Here is a 23,391-nt window from a genome sequence, read left to right on the forward strand (position 1 = left end):
ACGGAGAACAATTGTACAAGAATTTGCACTGCCCATTTCAACAAGTTCTTCTTTTTTCAAAGGTTTGGCTGCTCAGTCAGGTCACATATCACACTACAGTATTGATAAGATTCTGCTCTACTGGTGCTGAACTACCTATAGGCCTAAGGGCCTACAGACAATCTATGTTTGTCAGCCATGTATTGCCTACAATATTTGGCTGAATATACTATGTACTGATGCAATAAAAGGATATGCTTTTTTCTGCCTCTTTTTTCACTTGCAGAGTAATACATATTCAATGTCACAACTGTATTCACAGCTGAAACCTGAGAAACTGATGATATGATCAAGGGACTCTGGGAGAGCAAGAGTGTCTTGTGTGTGAGAGAGAGAGAAGGAGAGATATAGGGAGAGAGGGAGAGGAGAGATAGAGCGGGGGAGAGAGAGTCATTGGAGTTTTGGAGGTCATCTGTTTTTGAGAGTTCATGCCACTTTACTGTCTGATAAGACTTCTCTGAACGAGGATGGCAATTGCCTTGTTAAAAGAGCCATTTTTCAAAAATCAGCAGAGCTGTAATTTAGTGGGGGGTGTTGACAGGGCCGGCTGGTGATTGTGAAAGTTCTTTGGTGAGGAAATTCATTGCATGCTCAGACCTTGGGAGGGCCGGCGAGCAAGCCTGGACTTGCCCCAGTGACATCACCCCCTATCAGTGACGCTGGCTGACTTAAAGCAGGACCGGCGGGGATGGGCACTGGACCACTAAATCCAGCAAATACCACAGAATATCATGTTCTACTGTTGTCCATGGAACAATCTATGCCAACAGCAGTTGGCCTGTTCTTATCAGTCTTTGAAAGGTTGGTTAGTCTAATCCATGTGCAGGTGTAATTATTTATATTGCTTGAAAAAAAGAAAATAAATACTCAGTCATAAGTCTAGATGGTATGCCATTGCAGTCTGGAGGTTTGTATACATTTATAACTGTGCTCGATGACTTGAGAGTAGAGCACTTAATGTAAAGGCTGAATGGTCACGGGTCCTCAGTGTTCTCACTGTTGCAATGTGAAATGCTTGCTAGGATTCAGTGGGTTTACAACATACAGTACATACACAGAACATTGGATGAATTCATATTAATATGAATTCCATTACTTTCCCTTCGTGTTCTCCATCAGGAAACACACACGTTAGGCTCTTGAATCTGTCTGTACAGTATTTGATGCAGAAAATGGATGGTCATATATTAAAAATGTTTTAATATATGTATAAGCAAACAAAATAGATCATGTATAGATTGTATAGATATTGTTACTTGTATAGATATTGTTGTTTTTTTTAATTTGGCTGTTGTATTGTTGTACTCAGGGTATTCTAGCTGCCAACTGTGGTATGCTAGTTTGGAAGTTGATTGTACTCTTCAAGCGTTCTGATTATCTGTATATTTACACTAGGACAGTTAACAGTACTGTCCTCTCAGGTCCTCTTCGCACTTATACTTTTGTTTGATTTGCACTTCGTTGTACGTCGCTCAGGATAAAAGCGTCTGCTAAATGCCATGTAATGTAAAAAAAAAAAAGATCCCTCTGGATTGTCTTTACATGACATTTGACAGAGTATGAGTACGTTAATATTACCCATCAAAGTATTGAAAAATAATTTCTGTTTTTTAAAGGCTTCGTATTTTAATGAAGCTTTTAAAAAAACCTGAAATTATTTTTAAATACTTTGAGGGGCAATATGGACAGGCAGATTGGCTGTTATATCTCCATTACAGATGTGCTTTCCCAGTCACAAATATACCCACACTTTAAAGAGGCCCTGACGTATCTGCTTTTGTTCCTGAAAGGCAAGATCGAAACCACAAAAACAAAGGTTTGCTCTTTTGCCATCGTCAGAAGATAAGCAAGCTAGCAGTCTGCTCCCTGGTGGTGGGATAGAGTACTGCGACACAACAGGTGCAGCCAATGACCCTTTGCCACCTGAGTTAAATGGGGACAGTTCTACAATTACTCTTAAGGCTCTCTTAGTTAACGCTACTCTAAGGCCTCATGGTGAAACATTACATTATGTCGATTTACTGTGTTACCGACAGCAGTCTCAGCAATGCGCAGGATTTGAGCGGTGAGTTCTTCAAGTGTCTATGTCCCTGATCTTGCCCCTCCGACAAGCTGTAATTATCCCGTAACTGCCATAGATTTTCACCAGAGAGAGCAAATCACGGTTTATTTACTGCAATGATGGGCAGTGGGACAATCAACAGTGTTCCTCTTCAAAAACATAACTGCCTGCTCGCCCTTCACACTGACTGGCTGTGGAGCAATGGAACGTCACTGTGTGAGTCTATGGTGTCCTGAAGGTACCATAATCATGGTGATGAGCTCAATTGTAGTAATCTTTTCTTGTCTTGATGTCTGCTTGGGAGAATATTGCTAGGGGTCATTCAAAAACCTAATTGCAAAGTATCAAAAATGCAAAGAATAGTTTCATTCTGCATGTATAGTGCTAAAGCTGTGGTCATTGCTCCTGTCAGGCTGTAAACAGTTATTTTGGAACATTTTCGTTGACAGCAAATTAAAGATGGCCTTTTCACAGACATTGAGACAACGTGCTTTAATGAAGGTCGGCTAACTTCTGATTCTAGAGAAACGATAAACAGGGCCACAAAATGGCCTTTGAAATTCTTGGCAAGCCATCGGCGTCAAACAACTCGCAAGCCATTACCATCATTAACACGACATATCATTTTCTTAGCGGTCAGGCACACCAGCCTCCTGGTACAAGGAAGACGTTTATTGTGATTGCTTTCTGACGGCTTTATGCAGAGCATTCTAATCCCCATTGAGTGCTTTGCATGGGCCAGGAGTTTGCTTTCCTCTTCCTCAATGCCAAGGTGGTATAAACCTTTGTGGCCATCCTAAGATATGGCCGCGCCTTCGAACACGGCAAGTCCGCACTTGTGCCGATTACTGATTAGACACGTAAATTCCTGGCCGGAACAATCAGGTGTTCCCTTAGTACAATGTGTTGCTTTTGAGCTGTCACAGAGCCCATCAGACTGAGGAGGCCATTAGCTGCTCTGTGAATAGCAGGTATGTGGATTGTGACTGTAAACCCGTTGAGCACGCCGGCGGATGGGAAAACATGCTATTTCCCCCTCCAGTGTATCCACAGTCACTGTCAATGGGCCAGGCGCGATAGAGTTCCACTCTGCCAGCTCTTTGAGAGCAGTCAGCTATTACCATACATTGGATTTCTGAAAAAGAGCACAGGAGCAGGCAGGTGTTATCAACATAATAGTAGGCTATTTGTTTGTTCAGATACAGTCTATGGAACAAGCAAACCTATCTTGACATTTTTCAGGAATCTAAAAACCCCACCCGCTCTACAGTGTTTTGAGACAATGTAATTTTTTCATAACGCAATTGCTGAGCCACAGAAAAATGATGATTTGTTTATTCATAATGTGATTGTTTTATGTGATATGTTTTTAGACATTATCTCAAATCTGACAACTGCAGTAACATGACTGAGTCAGAAGGAATGTCTGTATTTCTTATACACTCACTAAGCACTTTAATTATTACACTTATTTTTATTTATTATTAGTCTTCTGCTGCCTAGCCTATCCACTTGGAGGTTTGACTCATTGTGTGTTCAGAGATGCTCTTCTGCCCACCACTGTTGTGTGTATTTTCAGTGAGCAGAACTGCTTTTTATTTTTCCCACCATTCTCTGCAGACTCTAGACTCGGCCATGTGGTCTGCATGTTTTTATGTATTGAGTTTCTACAACATGATTGCCTGATTAAATATTTGCATGAACAAGTTGGTGTACAGGTCAGCCTAATAAAGTGCTCAGTGAGTGCATAGTTAAATTGAGTGTTGCTTGATATATATATACCTGGGCAAAGTGACAAAGAAATAGTATAATAACATTTTTAAAAATTCAGCTGAATTTGTATTTTCTGCTTCGTCTGGGGTATCAGCTAATTGCTTGTTTCTTTATTAATTAACTACCATTTCAATGGTTGCTCAAAACCCCAGTGAGATTTTCAGCTAAATTAATGACTTAGCTGTGACCAATCAAAACAGTTTCTTTAAACATTGTACCTCCACATTCACTAACTCTAATAGTTCTTACTTACAAACATACACTCCCCAATGTTTTGAGTGAAAAGGGCTTTGCAACATTGTATTATTTGCGCAAGAAGACAGGAAAGATGGTTTTCCAGCTGAAATAATTGTGGTGTAGCTATACCGCAGGGGCCCTTCACAGTAACAGTGACAACCTGTTTTTGTATTAAAATAAAGCTGAGAGAATGAATGAATTCTCTGTTGCAACCCATGCTCTGCAATAGCCAGGGCAGATCAGAAATCCTTCTGGAACTACATTGAGTGTAGCAAGAATGGCGTGCCTTGTTAAAGTGATCTCTAATGAGCAGGCTATATGTATGGAGGTAGGCTTAGAGCAGGGAGTCATTAGTGGGAGCAGGCAACCCTAGCTCTCAGTTCAGTGTTAATGGGCTCAGGAGAAACAGGGGGGCTAGACGGCAGAGCAGGAAGAGCTCCTCTGTTCATATACCGCATATCCACTCCTGAAGACAGTATACTGCTTGTAATAAAGTGTCCCTTGTCTGCAAAAAAAGGTGAAAAAATGTATAGGACCAGTGCTCAACATAATGAGCAAACCAGGTTCAGAAGGTGAGACAGTTGTCCATGGCACTTATTTGGGCCTGGTGGGGTTTTTCTGTGCCTTTTTTCCTTTGACTTCTCGACAGAGCAGTCACCAGGTGGCAGGGATTACAGACGTTTTGAGCCGTGGTGTGCGTCACTGATTGCCCTGACAGATGCATTGTGCTGATGGCCCCCTCCTCCTCCTCCTCCTCCCCCCCCCCCCCAGAAAACCTACCTTAGGCCTGAGCCCCTCTGAAGTGTCTGATCCACGGCCCGGCCTGGGAGACAATGCAGGGAGAAGGCCTGTCCACTGGCCACCTGCTGCACAGCTGCTGGGGTCCAGTTTCAGGGTCGGCTTTCCTGCTACAGCCACACACCTGTCCACCAGCAGGGCCCCCCGCACCCGGCCCGTCCTGCCCGCTCCAACGGAAAGGCCCGTCCACAGGAAAATATCACTACCGATTAAAAGGGCAAGTAATCAGATACTGAGTTCAAAATGGCCGCTCCAGAGAAGAGATTCCCTCGTCTGCAGATATGACCCCGTGAATACACACAATCCACAAACGTGAAAATACTCTCCTCCTCACATTTGTGCAGTGAATTTCCAGTATGGTCAACATACAATTATTATAACAATGGTGATTATGTAAGGAATATGCTATTATGGCACTAAAACTGTGTCAGTCCTACCTCCGCACAATGCGTATTCTGAGTGTGTCCGTGAGGAAGTGCCACTTAAGGGACCTTACAGTGCACCTGTTTCACGGCCCTAGGCAGGGAGCTGTATTGTTACCTCAGCGGAGGCTTCTGATGGAAGTATGTGGCAGGGCCGTCTCCGGTATCGCCTCCCTGCCCTGCCTCTGCTTCCTCCCTCCTCCCCCTTCATTCAGGTCTGGCCGGGGCCTGTCTCCTGGGGGCATGGCGTGTGCCGCAGACAATGGGAGCTGTGCGCGGAGCAGGCCCTGCCCCCGTAACAGGCCGGCAGGTGGACGCGGAGCTGAAGGGTGACCTGGTTAATCTGTCTGCGGCCGAGTGTCAGGAATGTCCGCCCGCGTGCAGCGGGGTCATCCATCACGCCTGCCTCCAGGGGCCGCCGCTTCAGAGCGAGAGTGGCGTTGCTCGCGTTGACCCAGAGGCCTGTTTCTGCATTCACCTGCATTCCCCCCTCAGGAGCCAAACGCAGTCGTCAGCCACTGCTGTCGAAAGCCGCTTTTCAGACGTGAGATTGAGGAGGGAGGGTTAGGGAGGGGGGTGCTCTGGGTTTGCGGGGTTAAGAGTGGCGCACCCGGCCGTCTCGTGAGGTGAAGCGGTCTCTGTAGACGCTGAGCCGAAATGGCTCACTGACCTGGCAAATAAAGGTTTAATGGAGCCGCTGGCACTCTGGCTGCAGAGGGGCCTACAGCGGGACAGAGTCAGAGACGGCCGGGCCTGCTCCAATCACACAGAGCTGGGACAGAGAGGTCTCCTAATCAACCAGCTCCATTTGCAATGGTGAAGTGGAGGGGGATCAGCCACTGATTTGATGCTTATCAATGAGCTGCGATGTGGCTCTCTTCACATCAAATTACCATCTCTAAAGGGTCCAGCTAGCAGAGGGAGAGGAGAGGGGGGCTGAGGTGGATGGGGGAAGGATGATTTTTCCGTGCAGGCACTGGGAGTGTTGATGTATAGAGCTGCCTTAAGTGGATAAGGCTGCTGGATGCCTCCCTCAGCTGTGCCTTTGTCTTGGCCTGAGACAGCCCTGAAACTGGACAGTAGGAAACCAACAGTGCGCTGTGAGAAAGTAAACAGGAAGGAAGAATTCTAAATATTTGCAGAACCTGGTATAATACAGAGAGGGAAGGGGGGTGTTGAAACCACAGAGGGAGGCCTGGCAGGCAGGGAGCAAGAGTCTAGAGCGCAGGACACATTAATTATCTCTCAATTACTCTCTGATAATTTCACGTGGGGGAGGGGGCTTGTTGTGTTTTGCCATACAAGGAATGAGAAGAGGAACGTGTAATCAGCATTCAGCCTGAAAGCCTGAACTCGGCCTCTCTGGTTCCGCGTGATTAAAATGAAATTGTGCGCAGCGCGGTTGCAGGAGACATGCTGCATTATCGCATTTCTTGTGGAGCTAATGTACTCTCCAGTCTCAAGGACCTCCTTCACCCGGTCGCCTCAGGGAGCGGCCCCCGTCCGCTAAGGGCTGTTTTGGCATGGACTCGCTCCAATATTTAAATCTCCCAACGTGTTTCTGAAGCAGAAAGCGGATGAATATGTTAAAATGAGCAGCTGCAGACCCATTAGAGGTTTTTAAATATTGGACTATCGGAGCTTTCGAAGGCTCCCGCGACTGGCTGGAGTGGAGGGGAAGGAAGCGTGGACAATCAGAGGGTGAGATGGAAGGAAAAAAGACAAGATGCAGTTTCTTCACGCAGAGCACACACAGCAGCCGGGTACCTCCCCACGAGAGAGGGAGACGCACGGTCACAGGAGCAGGAATCAAACTGACATGCACACACTCACGCGGGAGTGCGCGGCATCTGCCCTCTGATACGCTGCTGAACACCACAGACCATCGTGATCTTATGGTCACAGTGACCGCTGTTTAGACTAAATGGTTAAGATTCAGCAATGCCTCTGAGATACAAGCCATTAGATATATAAAATACAGCACACTGTTTGGTAATATTTGTTTATTTCAAGCCAGTTTTCTTCCACTTCTTTCATTTTTTTAATGCCACAATAATGATATGTTGTATAAAAGCATAAGTGTTCCTTCTGAACACTAGAGGGTAGCAGTGTACCAACAATCATTTGAATGAAAGCAACAGTAGGAATTTAAGGCAGGGGTATTCAACGAGGGTCCTGGGGGATTGCTTTCGTTCTACGATTGCAGTCCCAGTTTTTTTAACAACCTGTTCATTCTTCTTATTTAGGTGCTTTTTATGTTTCGATGGATTATTTAGCCTCTTAAACCACATGTCAAAGATAGCGAAGCATGAATTCACGTTGTGTATTGCACTACATTGCAAACTGCATAAAAGAAGTAACGCAAATCTAACTGATGAAATTCAGGACTTTAGGGGAATCAACCGGCTTCTAATTAGGTTGTGGAATTAAGTTTTTTCTTTTTGTTTTCCCTTGAAACTTATTAACACAATGCAGTTTTGGCTCGTAATCATTTGTTCTGTCTTTGAATTTTTCATTATCTAAAATGATAAACAGAAAAAGCTCTCAATGTGCAACTGTCATCCTGTGTACATAGACCAGTAATAGTGACATTGCAATGTATCAAAATGAATGTGTAATTTTGTAACCAACTCAGTGTCATCCCTCTCTATAGAATGTTGAAATTATTTTGTGTTTACAAGAACGAGCACCTGGGATAACGAACTAGAGATAACGCAGTTAAGCTCTCACCATTTTCTCCTGGGAATTTAAAGCTAGCAAAGGGATTAAAAAGCAGGTGTCTTGGATGACAAGGAAAGGTCAATTAATGTCTAAACAAACAGTCTCTGTGCTTTGTTGCAAAATAGAGGCAGCAGTGATTGCCAATGAGTTAGGAAATCAGACTTTATTCATTTCATTTGAAACCTACTGCACCTCTCATTTCTGGGAACTGCAAAATGTTCAATATATTTAAAAAGCAGGTGTTTAGAAAGCAGGTGTTTTGGATAACAAGAAAAGGTCAATTAATGTCTAAAAAGTATGTGTGCTTTGTTGCAAAATAGAGGCAGCAGAGATTGATTTGGGAAATCAGACTATTCATTTAATTTAAAACCTACTGTAACTCTAATTTCTGGGCACATCAAAAAAGCATTTCTCCAAATAAAATAATAAACAGTGACAACGATTGTGATTATGATAATGGTGATGATGATTATTATCATTTACAATAATGAAAACTGTATTCATCATTCAAGTATGCATTCCTGTATGTTTCCTGTAGTATGGACGAGAAGGCATATTTGCTGGCTGCATATCCTATTTTAGAAGGAGAATTGTTCTGCATTATTTTCTCCTTGCCTTTAAACCTCTTATTCAACATTATTAGTCCACTAAGAACTCATTACCATGGCAATACAGCTGATTTATACTTCATCCAGCACCAGCCTGCTGTGGAATTGAACTAGGTAATCATGCTTTGATTGAGAGGTCCCTTCCTAGTCACTCTCTCCTCTATGATATCCACAGTGTCACACAGCTATCAATGGCTTAACATTTCCAGAATTTTAAGAACAATTCTCTTGAGCAGAAGAAAGGAAAGGAATTAGGACCATCATCCTTTGGCTCAAGCAACATTTGCCGTTTAGAACCTAATAAACAGGCACAGCAGTCAATTTGCCCTCTGAACTAAGGCTTGAACTGTGGGGGAGTGTGATGCACCAGAGAGACTACTGACTATGATGGCTGGTAAAGACAGCCACAATTCAGCATTATGAGGGGACCTTCCATCAATAACAATCTGACAGCACTCAACATTACAACAGAAATTCTGTTGCTTAGTGTGTTAACGCTGTCCCTAATTTGTCCACAAAATATGAAAATATTGTCCAAGCAACACAATAACGTAATAAATCAGCACATTGGGAGATTCTACAAAGAAAATAACCTATTACCACTGCATGTTCTTGTGGGGAAAAAAGAGATTGATTTCGTATTTTGACTACTATACTAATGGTATTGGCACCATTGACTTGGCTTGAAAAGAGTGGCAGAAAGACATATACTAGAGCCAACTGCACTGGTCTCTCAAAAAGACCGGGAAGTGAGCTTCAAAAACAAGTATCTTCTTGGTCGCTTGGTCACATTACTCCCACAAGACTTTCTCATTTATACCCAATTATTTGCATAGCATTAACATAGAAGCAATATTTAGCCAAAACGATTGAGAAAAAGTGTAAAGAAAATCTAGTCCTTCCTTCCCATTTCTAAAACGCGAATGCCATCTACTGACAAAAAGTGGTAGGCTATTTGCCGTTCATTGAATGATAAATTCTTGGTTGAATTGTGAGTTCTCAACCAAATGTTTTGTTTTTCTAGCTATCAAGCATAACGATGCATGATTTAAAAGTATAGCTATTCAGCGTCATTATTTTCCATGTCAACGATAATTCAGTTTATACAACGGATAGGTCCGGTCCATTGTCTCTTGGTCAGTTTGCGTTCCAGCCGTGCCAGCAATATCCATGATATACGCACGGCTAAAGGTAAAATGACGCACGGCAAATGATGACTCATAATGAGTTATTTCAATAATTGCACGTTATCTGGCAGTGTCCTGATAAAACTACAACAAAAACAAATGACTTGTGCGTGTCAGTGTCGTCTGGTGTAACATAAACTAGCAAGCTAGCTAACGTTAATGCAGTGGGGACACATTATTCCTACTACTAAGGTTAGTACCGTTGCTTCGATAGTGGAGTGGGGATACTTTCTTGCTAGCTAACTTCACAGTACCATTGCTTAGCAACCAATAAACTACTGTTCAGCGGAAGAATACATTTACCATAAAACATAGCTCCATTAAAAATTCATTAATTTAAAGTTTCTTGTCTGTCTTTAGTGAAATTTTGAAAGATAAATGTGGTAACCGTTGTATAAGCGTTATGGAACTCAAGCCTGCGGTATATCGCTTAATTGAAACACTTCTTCAGTGAAATATCAAGAAGTCGCCAACTGACTTAAATCTTAAAGTCATCGAGCGATGACCTGTACGCGATAACGTTACCGAACATAACGGTCTCATGTCTCAGAAAAACCACACATATTTCTGAGTTACCACTGAATCACTTTTCTAGTGTCGGGTTCCTTTGATTTCATACTGTCATAATGTTTTAGTACGGTTTAATTTAGGCTATCCATAACACAGCAATGGCGCAACGTAATAATACCAAAAGCATCTAATCCAGTGTGCCATCATTTTTCTACCCTTACTGCTACATGTTTATGCCAAGCACCTGGTGAACGTGTAGATTTATTACACAGAAATGTCATTATCTTGAACATGTGTTGAATAGCCTACAGCAGTGTTTCTCAAATTTTGTCCCTTTTACCTTCCGCAACTGCAAATAGAGGATTTGAACAGGCTGTTAATTATTCTTAATTACATGCTGTTCATGTTTTCATATTAACCAATTTTTGCCATATTTAGTCAGAAATAGCCACGCATGACATGAAGAATAAAATAATAAAACTGTTCACATTTTGCTTATTTTGTAGGCCTACATACCTGCATAGATGTGTGGATAACTGGCTACTAAAACTAGCCTAATCACTTGTATGATAATGAAGAATTCAACGACAAAGCAAATGTTAATGATCAAAACCTGCTTTGTGTTTATAAATCTAAGTAAATCAATTATGAGGGAACTTAAACACATGTGTTCAACTACTTTAATTGAGCGAAAGATTGGCTGTTACATAAGCCAGCACACACAGATGTCCCCCAGGACAGAGTTTTGAGAACCACTGGCCTACAGTGATTGCTTGCACGCCTTATTATTTACTCTGTTATTGTCAAGCATTGATACGGGCATATCAGAAGAAACATTGGCTAATTTAGACTTTTCTGTTTATAAAGAAGGACCCGATAAAGCCGTTACCTAATTAGTCCCAAGTGTGTGGCTAGTTGCTGTTAAAGTACTTTCTAATACAATTACAGTAGTAAATCAGCCTTTTCATAGTGAATATGGTTTCATTGTTTCAGACGTATTTAAGATGTTACAGACTAGGGATGGGCAACTCCAATCCTGGCAGGCCAGTGTATATGCAAAATCTTTCGGCCACCAGTTACCCTGGCTCAATCAGCTAATTAGCCATATGCACCATGGCTGATTCACTCGTAAATTAGACCACAATAAAATGCTACAAGACAAGAACATTTATCAGCTGCTGTTTATATCACGGAATGTTGCTAAAAACGACAGATCACATACATGATTGGGGTAATTAATAATTAAGAGCAGCAGTTGGTGTGAAATCCAGAAAAAGGATACAGCCTGCCTTGCCCTTGCCTGTTATAGACATTGAGAAAGCAACAGATGAACTACTACAACAGACCACATTTAGGTTTAATGGTTGCCTGTAGCTCATGTTTCTATAGGCGAGCCACCATGCATGTGACTGACCTCTATGGAGACAATATGCTCTTTTCTGAGCAGGTCAGTTCTCATTTAATTAGCTAGTGAACTAAACCTCTTTATGGCATGGAAGTGGCCAGACAGCAATCCACACAAATCTCTCCTCACTCTCTGTGGTACAGCTCAGCCAATGTACACGTGTCAATGTACATGGGCTCATCTCATGCACCTTCGTCAAACATGAGGTCACAAAAGTGTGACCACTCCTTCCTGGAACTGATGATGTATAAGTGCAATCATCAATCATACAATGCAATATTTTGGGTCCCTCAGGACAAGTCTATCTTCCCAAACTATCCTGAAACAATATGATGAATATGGATGACTGCTCAGTTCAAAAAGTATCCTACCAACCATCCCTCAACCACATAGAAGTAACACAATTTCTGTCAATAGTTGTTGGCCTCTCAACAGACAGTAACTGTAAAAGAGATTTGATAAACCAAATGAACACTGAAAATGAGACTGGTATGGTGATCGCAGAAATGGAAGAATATATGCCTTCTTCATGCATACGTGGCGGCCAAACTGTAGAAATAAGAACATGGAGTTGGTAAAACCAATAAACAAATGCTGCGAACACAACATTTAACATTAAACACAAATTATTGCTAACCCCGAGACAGAGGGTCTTTGGGATAATTTCACAAGTCATGTGCGTAGACAGATAACCCTCTTAAAAAGAGAGAGGGGTGGGAGGGACAGGGTGGGTGGGAGTGCAAGAGGAGAAGAGGTGGGGACTGAGGGGACAGGGAGAGAGCCATAGGGGTCACAGCAGCCAGCCCACTGGGGTTGAGATTAACCTTCGCTGAGGGAGCACACAGTCTAGCTTCCTCTCAGGGACATCCAGGTCGCAGGCTGCAGGCTCCTCTCTCCCTCCACCTCACCGCCACCATGTCGCAGCAGGTCGTCAGCTCGCTCTTTCTCCGAAACTTCTTCCTCAAGACCCCGGTGAGTGTGGCCAGCCCCCGGCGCCAGCGCCGCCACACGCTCCCCGCCAGCGAGTTCCGCAACCTCACCCCGCAGGACGCCATCAGCGTGTTCGAGATCGAGAGGGAAGGTACGTCTGTGTGTATGTGGCTGACAGAGGGAAGGTGCATGGGTGTGTAAGTGTTTGAGAGAGGGAAGGTATGTCAGTGTGTAAGTGTTTGAGAGAGGGAAGGTATGTCAGTGTGTAAGTGTTTGAGAGAGGGAAGGTATGTCAGTGTGTAAGTGTTTGAGAGGGGGAAGGTACATCAGTGTGTGTTTGAGAGAGGGAAGGTACGTCAGTGTGTGTTTGAGAGAGGGAAGGTATGTCAGTGTGTAAGTGTTTGAGAGAGGGAAGGTATGTCAGCGTGTAAGTGTTTGAGGGAGGGAAGGTACATCAGTGTGTGTTTGAGAGAGGGAAGGTACGTCAGTGTGTTTGAGAGAGGGAAGGTACAAGGTACGTCAGTGTCTAAGTGTTTGAGAGAGGGAAGGTATGTCAGTGTGTAAGTGTTTGAGTGAGGGAAGGTACATGGGTGTTTACGAGTGCAAATCAGTAGTTTTCTGAGGGATGTTGAGATAAATTTTGTTTGGTGAAATTAATATTAACAGGGGAGACTGGTTTTAGATTACACTGAGAGTGGTACTGTAGTGAGCAATAAGGTAGCTTTGATAGCTTGAGGTAGCATTGGTACACGGAATAAACGCTAGTAATCCTGTAATTTTAGCTATGAATTATAATTTCTATTTAGCACTTTTAATAAAAAGAAGTAATGTGGTTTAATTAGTAACTTGTATTACCTATATGTTGTACACAATAGTTATCTGAGTTACAAAGTGAATTAATTTTCAAAATGCCTTTTTAGTATCTCAGAGAACTTGGTCTTAAAAGCAGAACTGCTTAAATAAGATGAATCCTCTTACACTGCCTTAGATTCTGGCAAATGTATGTTCTTCAGAAAATCTGTATTGTGAGATTCAGACTATAGGGACACCTCCACCTCCATCTGTGTCCTCTTCTCTCCAGCTTTTGTGTCAGTGTCTGGGGAGTGCCCACTCACCCTGGAGGAGGTGCTGGGCTTCCTGGGCCAGTGTCCGGAGCTGTCCCTCGGCTGGTTTGAGGAGGGACAGCTGGTGGCCTTCATTATCGGCTCCGGCTGGGACAAGGAGCGCTTGGCACAGGTGAGAGAACTACACTCTACTCTCATCTTCCTAACCCCTATACACTGTGTATCTTGGGATCAGCTCTCAGCAGTGAGGTCAAAAGCCAAGTTAGAATGTAATGGTGAAAGTGAATCAGATTTTTTAAATGTCAAATTAGTTGAGCTTGAACTTGAACTTGAGCTTAGACACAATGATCTCCAGCTCTGAAAAAAAGTACTTCCTTTCACACAATCTGATTCATAGGAATCTTTGCGAGGACAAATGTTATATACCAGCAGAACTGTGCTAGTGTAGCACAGCATAGTAATGTACAATGATCAACTGTCAAGGGAACAGAACCCCTACTAGACATTGAGGATGGTTGTGTTGTCTTCAAGCTGGTCAAACCATTGTTGAGTATGGAGCTGGTCTGAACTGGTCAACCAGGTACCAGCTGTTTCAAAACCAAGCTTGAGCTGTTTTTTTCAGCAGGGTATGCTCTCATTTTCTGATGCCGTTGGCTTTAATGACATGTTTAATGTTGGCCCACCCGCTAACCCGTGTCAGGAGGCCATGAGCGCGCACGTAGCCGACACCTCCACCGTGCACATCCACGTGCTGTCCGTGCACCGGCACTGCCGCCAGCAGGGGAAGGGCTCCGTCCTGCTGTGGCGCTACCTGCAGCACCTGCGCTGTCTGCCAGGCCTGCGGCGTGCCCTGCTGGTCTGCGAGGAGTTCCTGGTGCCCTTCTACCGCAAGGCGGGCTTCAAGGAGAAGGGGCCCTCCGCCATCGCCGTGGGCTCTCTCACCTTCACGGAGATGGAGTACCCGCTAGGGGGCCTGGCCTTCGCCCGGCGGAACAGCGGCTGTTAGCGCTGCCCGCTATCTTCTGCTCTGTCACTGCCTCCTGAAGGACCTCACCCACAACACCAGTGCCACACAGACTCTGCTGCAAACTCACCTGAGTTTGAGTAGTACAGCTGTTTAACCTTCTACCCTCAGACCAGCCACAAGACCTCATAAAGTAGTTCAGGACTACAGCACTACAAGTGGTGTTAGGGTCATCTTATGTTACACAGGGGTGCCTTATCCCAGGCAATAAACTGTAATACGGAGAAGTAGACAGTATCTGCTTAAAGACCCACTGTATACCTCAGCCTTCCTTAATCTTTTACAATCGCTGACCTCAACAAGCTGCAAAGGGCCCGTGTGATCTGCCGGAGACAGAGTGAGCAAAACATTGACTGTTGTGATTAGGCCTTCATCATCATCAAGAGACTGTCCTCAGAAACTGAACATCCTAACACCAAACTCAAACTGACCGGTCTAGATATTCAGCATTGGTCTCAAAGCCATGACCTCCTGTTTCTTACTCACAGCAGTCCAATCAATCATGATGGGAACATTTCAGTCAACATTTGTTAACTCAGAAAATACATTTCACTGTGCTTTAGAAAAAGGGCACTTTAGTATGTATTGTAATAAATGGGCATTTCAGTACTGTAATGTAAATACCGTTTTCTTTTATAAAACCTATGGAACTTGTGTATTTCAATACTCTGTTGGAGAACTGTTGGTCTATTTTGTAGCTTTTAGTGCTTCTTTGCATTTATATCCTGCTATGTATGAAGTAACTTCAAAAGATTAAAGTAGAAACCCTTTTAAAATCTATTAGAACTGGTGTTTCCTATTTGTTTTGACATTACAAACATAATTATACTTGCAAATAATGTTTTCAAAATCTGAGATGTAAAATACAGGTTTAAAGGCACCTTTTATGACATTCTGAAATGAAAAACTACAAGATTTGTGCATGTTTGGAGCAGAATATTTTCCAACTCATACGCTATTCATACGCTGAAAAGGAATCCCATAAGTCTTTGTGTGCATATAAAACAGTGTTTTCATGCCCTAGTTTATAGATTGTATTCACGGTATTTTCGATAATTCAATGTTTGCTTGTTTGTTTCCTGATCAGCATAATTCCCAAAAAAGACATTCATTTGTAAAAAAAACAAAAAAAAAAACCTGAAGATTATTATTATATAGTGTACCCTTCTCTCTTGTGCTAAATATGTACTCTGTTTTGAACAGCAGTCGATTCTATGCAGCTGCGGCACGCCATACTTTTTCCCAGGGGGCTGTGGAAAAACAGGGGCATTAAGAATTTGGGAAATGCGTCAAACTTTCTTTTAGGATTATGGTGTCTTTGCTGCAACACCCTCACAAACACTCCAAAGATCTGTGAGACACACCGCCCACCCTGTACCGCACCCATGAGACCAAACACACAGACGTCAAAGGAATAACCACACAAACACACCATCAGGCAGCGTGAGGCTCTCCTGCTGTATTCTCAGTTACAAGTTAAGTAGGTGGTAGCTAAAACACTACCTCTTTCGTCATTCATCACCACTTTAGTAGCAGTAAACAAATAAAAGGTTAACATTTGAGTGCTCAATCTAGTGTAACAAAAATATGGCAGTAGTTGGTACATTTATCAACAAGGCACCAAAGGCGTTTTTATAGTTGGTTTTCATTCCCCTGGTGGAGGCTGTCTCTGAGGTTTCCCAAGAAAATATTTCAACCTAAGCCTGGTTTGTGAAGTGCTTCGAAAATGATAATAAAAATTTCTAAAACCATCTAAACTGTCAACATTTTCTCAAGTGAACAGAGGAGTAGCACCTGGGTGGAGTATCAGTCTATGCAGGGCTAGTTCCTCTGAATCCTCTCCAGTAGATACGAGAGGGTTTGTTGGTGAGGGTGGCTCTCTCCATTGAATCGGATGATATGGAGATATTTCTATCACTTCCAGAGTAATTGAGAAGGCTGAATAATTCAGGTTGATGGAAATGAGAAACATTTTAGGGTTAAAGCATCCGTGATTCTATGAAGCTCTACTGACGGGACTTGGAAAAGTTACAAAAATAAAACAAAATGGATGAATGTCAGTTTTTGGAGGGGGATAGAGTCAGAGGGTTTGACGACACTCCACCTTCAGCCATTCTCTTGGAGGTGGGGGATTTGGGAATAGCACCAGCCCAGCTGTCCCCTCTCCGTCCCCCCGCCTCACCCTGGGCCTGCAGGTGCGGTGGCGTCTCGGTGGAGGTGCGCGTTGAGGTCGTACTTCTCGCAGAACTTGTCCGTGAAGGGGATGCAGGTGAGCAGCTCGCACCACTCGCACTTGATGGGGTAGACGTAGAAGAGCACCGCCAGGCCGGCGAACAGGCCCACGAACACCACCAGGAAGATGATGATCTGGCAGCGCTTGCGGTACATGTCCTTGCGCCCGAAGCTGATGTAGGGGAGGAAGGCGAAGGAGAGGAAGAAGCCCGAGATGAAGCCGGAGATGTGGGCGAAGTTGTCGATCCAGGGCAGCAGGCCGAAAGCGAAGAGGAAGAGGACCACGCAGAGCAGCTTGGCGAAGGCGCGCCACGGCCGGGCCAGGATCTGCCAGCTCTGGATCAGCTCCACAAACAGGCAGGCCAGGATGCCGAACTGAGAGCCTGCAGGCCCCACCTACACCCACACACACCACAGGTCAGGCACAGTCAGGTGGGATCAACGAAATGAACATACACCAGATGTGCACACAAACACACACTCACACACACACACACAACCTCACACACACACACATACACACACTAAAATCACTGGATACATCTTCCTACATCTATGACGTAAATCTAATCCATGAATCTAAGATGCATTAAAAATGAATTCTCTGGAAGCAGTTTTGAGAACTCTCATTTAAAGGCATTTAAATGATTTTTCCACCAAAAGCTATAAAAGAAATTGAAATACCAGCCCTTCTAATGTATACTGAGTAACGTATACGGCCACTGAATAAGTGACTTTCAGGCCCAATGGTGGGATATGGATGGCCTGTTCGCACCTCGGCCTTGTAAGGCAGGAAGATGGCGCTGGCCAGGTTGCCGGTGATGCCGCTCAGGATGTAGATGATGGAGATGCGCAGCCAGCCCGCCAGCTTCTCCAGGTCCCTCAGGATGGTCATCTGGAAGCACACTGAGACCAGGCAGTGCAGAATCCTAGTCCGGGGGAGAGAAGAGTCATACTCCACACTCCCACTCAAGAGATGACAGACAGCTCCTCATATTGGAGATTTTTAACATTTTAAAACTTTTTTAAAAAGGAATATGGCATCTTTGCTGGAACACTCTCATCCCTATACCGCACCCGTGAGACCAAACACACAGACGGCATAGAAATAACCACACAAACACACCATCAGGCAGCATGAGGCTCTTACAGACAACTACATACACGCAGGAGAACAAAGACAACTCCACACATACAATGGGGAGTAGAGAATTCAAATACTTTAATACTATCCCAGCAGAACACGTGCCTCTTCTCCTTCTTTTTTAGGCCTTTTTCAGCTTTATTGGACAGTATATAGTATGGAGAGACAGGAAAAATGGGAGCGGGAGAGAGGGGAAGACATGCGACAAATGTCGGACGGTCGGATTCGAACCACCGACGTCGCGGCTCGCAATGAGCATGCGGTCAGTGCTCTACAGGCTGTGCCACCGAGACACCCCTACCTCTTCTCCTTCTTGTGTAGTCTTACTGCTGCAATAGTTTTTTCGCTGTGTTAATTATTTGTTTACAAATGAGCCGATCAAAAGAAAAAAGCTGCAGCGTTGTGGTCAAAAACTCTAATACAACTCTCCTCAACATCTCAGTAATGTATGCTAAATGTTTGGTCCAGGGAAGATTGAACAGAAGGACTCGGTAGTTTGTAAATTTGGAGCTTAGAGCCAGAAGCACCTGCATCAAAACACTGCCGTGCACGACTGTATTTTTCTCCCCCTCATCAACACACACGGTCCGCTATATACCAAGAGCTTATACTAACAAGTCCACACACTGCGGAGAATACAGACAAATCCACACACTCTGTACAGAATACAGACAATTGTACACACACTGTGAAGAATACAGACAACTCCACACACTGTGGAGAATACAGAAACAATTCTCCACACTCTGGAAAATACAGACACATTTCTCCACACTCTGGAAAATACAGACAACCCCACACACTCTGTACTGAATTCAGACAATTCCACACATATTGTGGAGAATACAGAAATCTCCACACACTGTACAGAATATAGACAACTCCACACACTCTGTACTGAATTCAGACAACTCCACACATATTGTGGAAAATACAGACAACTCCACACATACTTTGGGAAACTCCACACATACAGGGAAATCCAGACACAATTGCACATACTCTGTGGAGAACACAGGCCCCCTTGCACATGGCTTCACTATGAATTTTTGGACAGAATAAATGGTTCTCAAGAAGAATTTAGCTTGTGTTTATGTGACTGTTTTTCAGATCAGTAAGGACACACCATAAAAGGAGCCACACTGGCTAAATCCACAGGGATGAAAGAAACAAAGCGGATGTGTATAAATAGTGGCTGAGGATTTGGGCCCAACTGATCTGTCAGCCAGACACTTTCACACTAGCATAAAACACGGTAAACAAGCTTGGGACGGAGTGGATACCACTCTATTTAAAAGGACTCCAAAGCTCACCTAGAATTAAATACTTAAAGACAAGGGAGCATTAGCGGAGAATCTATGTAATTGATCAGGCATGTAGTAGAGCAGGCGGTTCTGGGCGAGAGTGGCTCAGGCACGTGTAGGACGGCTCAGGGGATGTGTAGCTGGAGTACGGCCAGGCCCAGGACACTCCATTAAACATTACTTTCACCTTAAGGGCTTTTCACGGGAGTAATGTAAAGGCTTCAACGTTACCGGAGACGAAAATGAGCATTTATTACACCTGAGACTATGTATGCAGGTCTGCTATTGTCTGTGGACACATCCATTACATCACATGTTATTTAGCTGACGCTTTTATCCGAAGTGACTTACAGTTCATTAGACTAAGCAGGGGACAATCCCACGTGGAGCAATGAGGGGTTAAGGGCCTTGCTCAAGGGCCCAAGAGCTGTGCGGATCTTATTGTGGCTACACCAGGGATTGAACCACCAACATTCTGGTTCCCAGTCATGTACCTTAATCGCTACACTACAGGCTCCCACAACATTATCTACTGTAATAAGGAGCCGTTTTCAGATAAGTACAAGCATAGTGGAATAGCCTATGAAAGTGATATGTTTTTCCCATGTTTTCACTCGTTATTCTGACTTGCCAAACACAGATGGTAACAGTGGTAGGTGGTTCTGTTGTGAAAGTACAGTGCAGTCCGTAAGTATTTAGACAGTGACACATTTTTTGTTGTTTTCCCTCTGTACTCCAACAAACAAACAGTTGAAATAAAACCATGTAGGAATTACAGTCCCTACAAATTGTGGAGACTATGTATAAAAAGGGCTGTAATTCCTACACGGTTCACCCAAACTCAAATTACAGCGAAAAGTCTGCAGTTTAACCACATAGAGATCATTTTATTTCAACTGCTTATTTGAAAAAAAAAAAAAAAAAAAAAAAAAGGGTCACTGTCCAAATACTTATGGACTGCACTGGATATTGACTGTCAGGTGGCTGTGGTTGTGATGGCGTATGTGCGGAACAGCGCCTCCTTGTGGCAGCGGCGGTCAGGTCCCTGCGCACTCACCCGGCGTGGAGGAACAGGGAGAGCCACAGCCGGTAGAACTGATCCGGGATCTCAGGGTTGAGGAATGGTAGCAGCCCACACACATCGTCCATACAGTGCACCTGGAGGAAGTCAACAGTTTCGTTTTTCCCCCCCGGGGCTCGAAAAGAGAACATAAAAGCTGCCTTGATGATGAAACAAGACCAGGCAGTATCAAAATACAAGCCCATTAATTTAGTTCGAACAGCACCCTTTGGTATGAATATGATCATGATCGTTATACAATTCTGAGATTCATTATAGCTACAATTTTCAGCCTCGTTATTCAACTCTGAGATTCATTACAGCTGTGATGAATCTCAAGATTTCATTCAATTTCACTCATTTTTCATTTTGAGATTCATTATACATTTTGCTTCCACCATCAATTCCACCTGTCTGAGAGAAATATCTCTCACCCTGCTGTCAGCATTTCCCCTCACAGAGAGCCAGTATTTCTCCTCTCCCTGGTGCAGCTGCCTATGCTGAACCCTGTGCTTTACATTGAGCAGGGCTGTGTGCTGGGGTCAGTAGCAATGCTCTCTTGGCGGTTCAGATGAAAGGGATTAGACTCTGAACTGCTACTCTGAAAATTAACGCGACCTTCTTAATGGTGGATTGCGCTCCTTTTGATCGCAGACGTGCGGTTGTCCTCTGCTGTCAGTGAAACATGCCCAGACCGGTTAAGCTAGCTTTGAGCTGGGTTCCACGCTGAGTCGGAACTGACCTGCTGCTGACCCAGTGAAATGGGTTAAACCCGCTATATATCACTGAAATGGGCCACACTAAAGACTACCCCCCGACTGAGCTAAAGCAGTGAATGAGATTAATATGTCCAAAACAAACTATGGGCTCAACCGCCATAGGTATGAGACACTGTAAAACTGACAATACGCTCGCTATTTATGTCAATTACGGCACATCCATACTACCAACTAACTACCCATCCCCCCACTCGTCTAATAACTGTTATTCCTGTTTTCTTTGAATAAATGTCTACCATCGCCATATTTGTTTTCAGAAATGAGTATCCTGTCCCTTGCGAACTTGAATCAGAGGCAGATTTTGTTCCTTAACATCAATTTTCTCTCAACCTGCTTTTATTGGTCTGCTTCATTAATTATTCAACAGTGAGCTTACTTGTTGCCCTTTAATAGCTGACAGATTTCCTTTCTCATAGTAATATTGTCTGGTTTTTTACAGTACTGTATCTCACCTGTGAGCAGAGTGTGGCTTCTTCATGGAAGTAACCGTTCATGAAGACACAGTATTCCCGGGACGTAATCTCACACCTGCACAGGTCAAACACACAGAGTCAAGGTGTTAGGGTGGGGTAACTCATAGGCCAACACTCACATACCTCCACAGCAACAATACAATGAGTGGGTGAACGCTGACATTTGATTCACTGATGAATCACGAGTGTAAAGATCTGTGGAGACCGCGACACGGAGGACTAGCGGAAGTGTGTGGGAGGCGCTGCGGTCTGAAACGTGTCCGTGCTGGCTCTCCTCACCTCCCCTTGGTGCCGATGCAGCAGGGGCGGCCGGTGATGGCGCAGTCGATGTGGGGCAGGTTGGTGTGGTTTGCTGTGCTGAACTTGGTGCAGATCTGTTGACAGGAATACAAATGCTCATTATGATTTAGCTCAATGTTCAATGCGTCAGTGTACTGTAGATAGGGGCCTGTACTGCCTGAATACACGGGGGGAATTAGAGCTGCATATGTTATATGCGGCTTTACCTACCGGCCACTTTGTGATGTCATCAGGCCATTCGTGGGGGGACCCAGAGGCTGGCTCCAGACACATCCTGTGCAGAACACATGTTAAATGGTAAATGGACTGAATTTATATAGCGCTTTTATCCAAAGCCTCTCATTCAACCACTCAGCCACACACACACTCACTCACCAACGTCATGGTCACCAACCATCCAGCTCATAGACGGCCAGGGACAAAGCAAACAGACCAGACCAATCAAACTAAGGGTTTATGAAGGACAGACCAATCACACGTAGCGTTGGTGAGGTATAGTCCAATGAAACCAAGGGTTGGTGAGGTACACACCAATCACAACAAGGGCTGTTGTAGAAAGGAAACAGGGAAAACACAGGCCCCTATACCGCTGAGGGTAAAGTCAAGGATATGGTTGGAGCCGCTGTCTGCAACTGTTATCTGTACAAAGCTTCAGGAAGACAGAGTGTGGTACATTGCGGTCATACCTGGGGTCCTGGTGACACACAGATCCGTACTGCCTCACTTTGCCCTTCAGCAGTGGGGCGCTGGGGTTCTGGGGCCACTTCACCCACACGGCCAGCGTAGTCTAAGGCCATGGGAGAGAAAGAGCTTTACTGTACTACAGCTCTCACTGCCACTGTGTCTCCTGTGTGTGTTCTTATGCGTGAATGAATATACTGTGTGTGTGTGTGCATATGTGTGTGTGTGCCTGCATATATCTTTGTGTGTGCATGTGTGTGTGTGCGTGAGTGCTTGCGCGTATGTGTACTGCATGTCTGTGTGCGTAAGTGTGTGCACCTGCGCTCAAGCAGATATGTGTGTGTATGTGTATGCCTATGTACGTGTGTGTGTGTGTGTGTGTGTGTGTGTACTGCATGTTTGTATGCATAAGTGTGTGTACCTGCGCTCATGCTGATATGTGTGAGTATGTGCATGCCTATGTACATGTGTGTGTATACTGCGTCAGTGTGTGGGTGAATATGTGTGTGTGTGTGTGTGTGTGTGAGTGAGTGCATGCCTGTGTGTGTGGAGTCAGGCACTCACAGAGCACTCGTCCTCAGACGTCTGCACACAGCCTGATTGGTCGTTGCGCACGCAGCAGGCTGAGTTGCGCTCCT

General features: G+C 44.2%; 2 protein-coding genes and 1 long non-coding RNA gene across 6 annotated transcripts in view; 1 reads left to right on the forward strand and 2 right to left on the reverse strand.

Moving 5' to 3' along the window:
• Window positions 1-2,792: 2,792 nt before the first annotated feature.
• LOC133111953 (uncharacterized) lies at window positions 2,793-5,969 on the reverse strand. The gene is made up of 3 exons (XR_009705023.1): window positions 5,450-5,969; window positions 4,892-5,111; window positions 2,793-3,236 (listed from the first exon to the last, which is right to left on the reverse strand). It is a non-coding gene; the product is annotated as an uncharacterized LOC133111953 (long non-coding RNA).
• A 6,696-nt stretch (window positions 5,970-12,665) lies between these two features.
• Window positions 12,666-14,762, forward strand: aanat2 (arylalkylamine N-acetyltransferase 2). Its single transcript, XM_061232284.1, has 3 exons — window positions 12,666-12,843; window positions 13,774-13,928; window positions 14,457-14,762. The coding sequence occupies exons 1-3, from the start codon at window positions 12,678-12,680 to the stop codon at window positions 14,760-14,762; spliced, it is 627 nt and encodes a 208-aa protein (XP_061088268.1). The 5' UTR covers window positions 12,666-12,677.
• Window positions 14,763-16,219: 1,457 nt separating this feature from the next.
• The window catches only part of LOC133121635 (inactive rhomboid protein 1), a 49,458-nt gene continuing 42,286 nt past the window's right edge, over window positions 16,220-23,391 (reverse strand). For all 4 annotated transcript variants that reach the window (XM_061230950.1, XM_061230951.1, XM_061230949.1 and 1 more), the window contains 8 exons: window positions 23,318-23,391; window positions 22,759-22,859; window positions 22,283-22,346; window positions 22,052-22,146; window positions 21,752-21,827; window positions 20,518-20,618; window positions 17,788-17,941; window positions 16,220-17,408 (listed from right to left, as the gene is read on the reverse strand). The exon at window positions 23,318-23,391 is cut by the window's right edge and continues 88 nt beyond it. In XM_061230950.1, coding sequence (XP_061086934.1) covers window positions 16,959-17,408; window positions 17,788-17,941; window positions 20,518-20,618; window positions 21,752-21,827; window positions 22,052-22,146; window positions 22,283-22,346; window positions 22,759-22,859; window positions 23,318-23,391 — 1,115 coding nt within the window. In that variant the 3' untranslated portion in view covers window positions 16,220-16,958. The remainder of the gene's footprint in view (window positions 17,409-17,787; window positions 17,942-20,517; window positions 20,619-21,751; window positions 21,828-22,051; window positions 22,147-22,282; window positions 22,347-22,758; window positions 22,860-23,317) is intronic.

The sequence above is a fragment of the Conger conger genome, chromosome 2 (genome assembly GCF_963514075.1).
Source record: "Conger conger chromosome 2, fConCon1.1, whole genome shotgun sequence".
Classification (NCBI taxonomy): domain Eukaryota; kingdom Metazoa; phylum Chordata; class Actinopteri; order Anguilliformes; family Congridae; genus Conger; species Conger conger.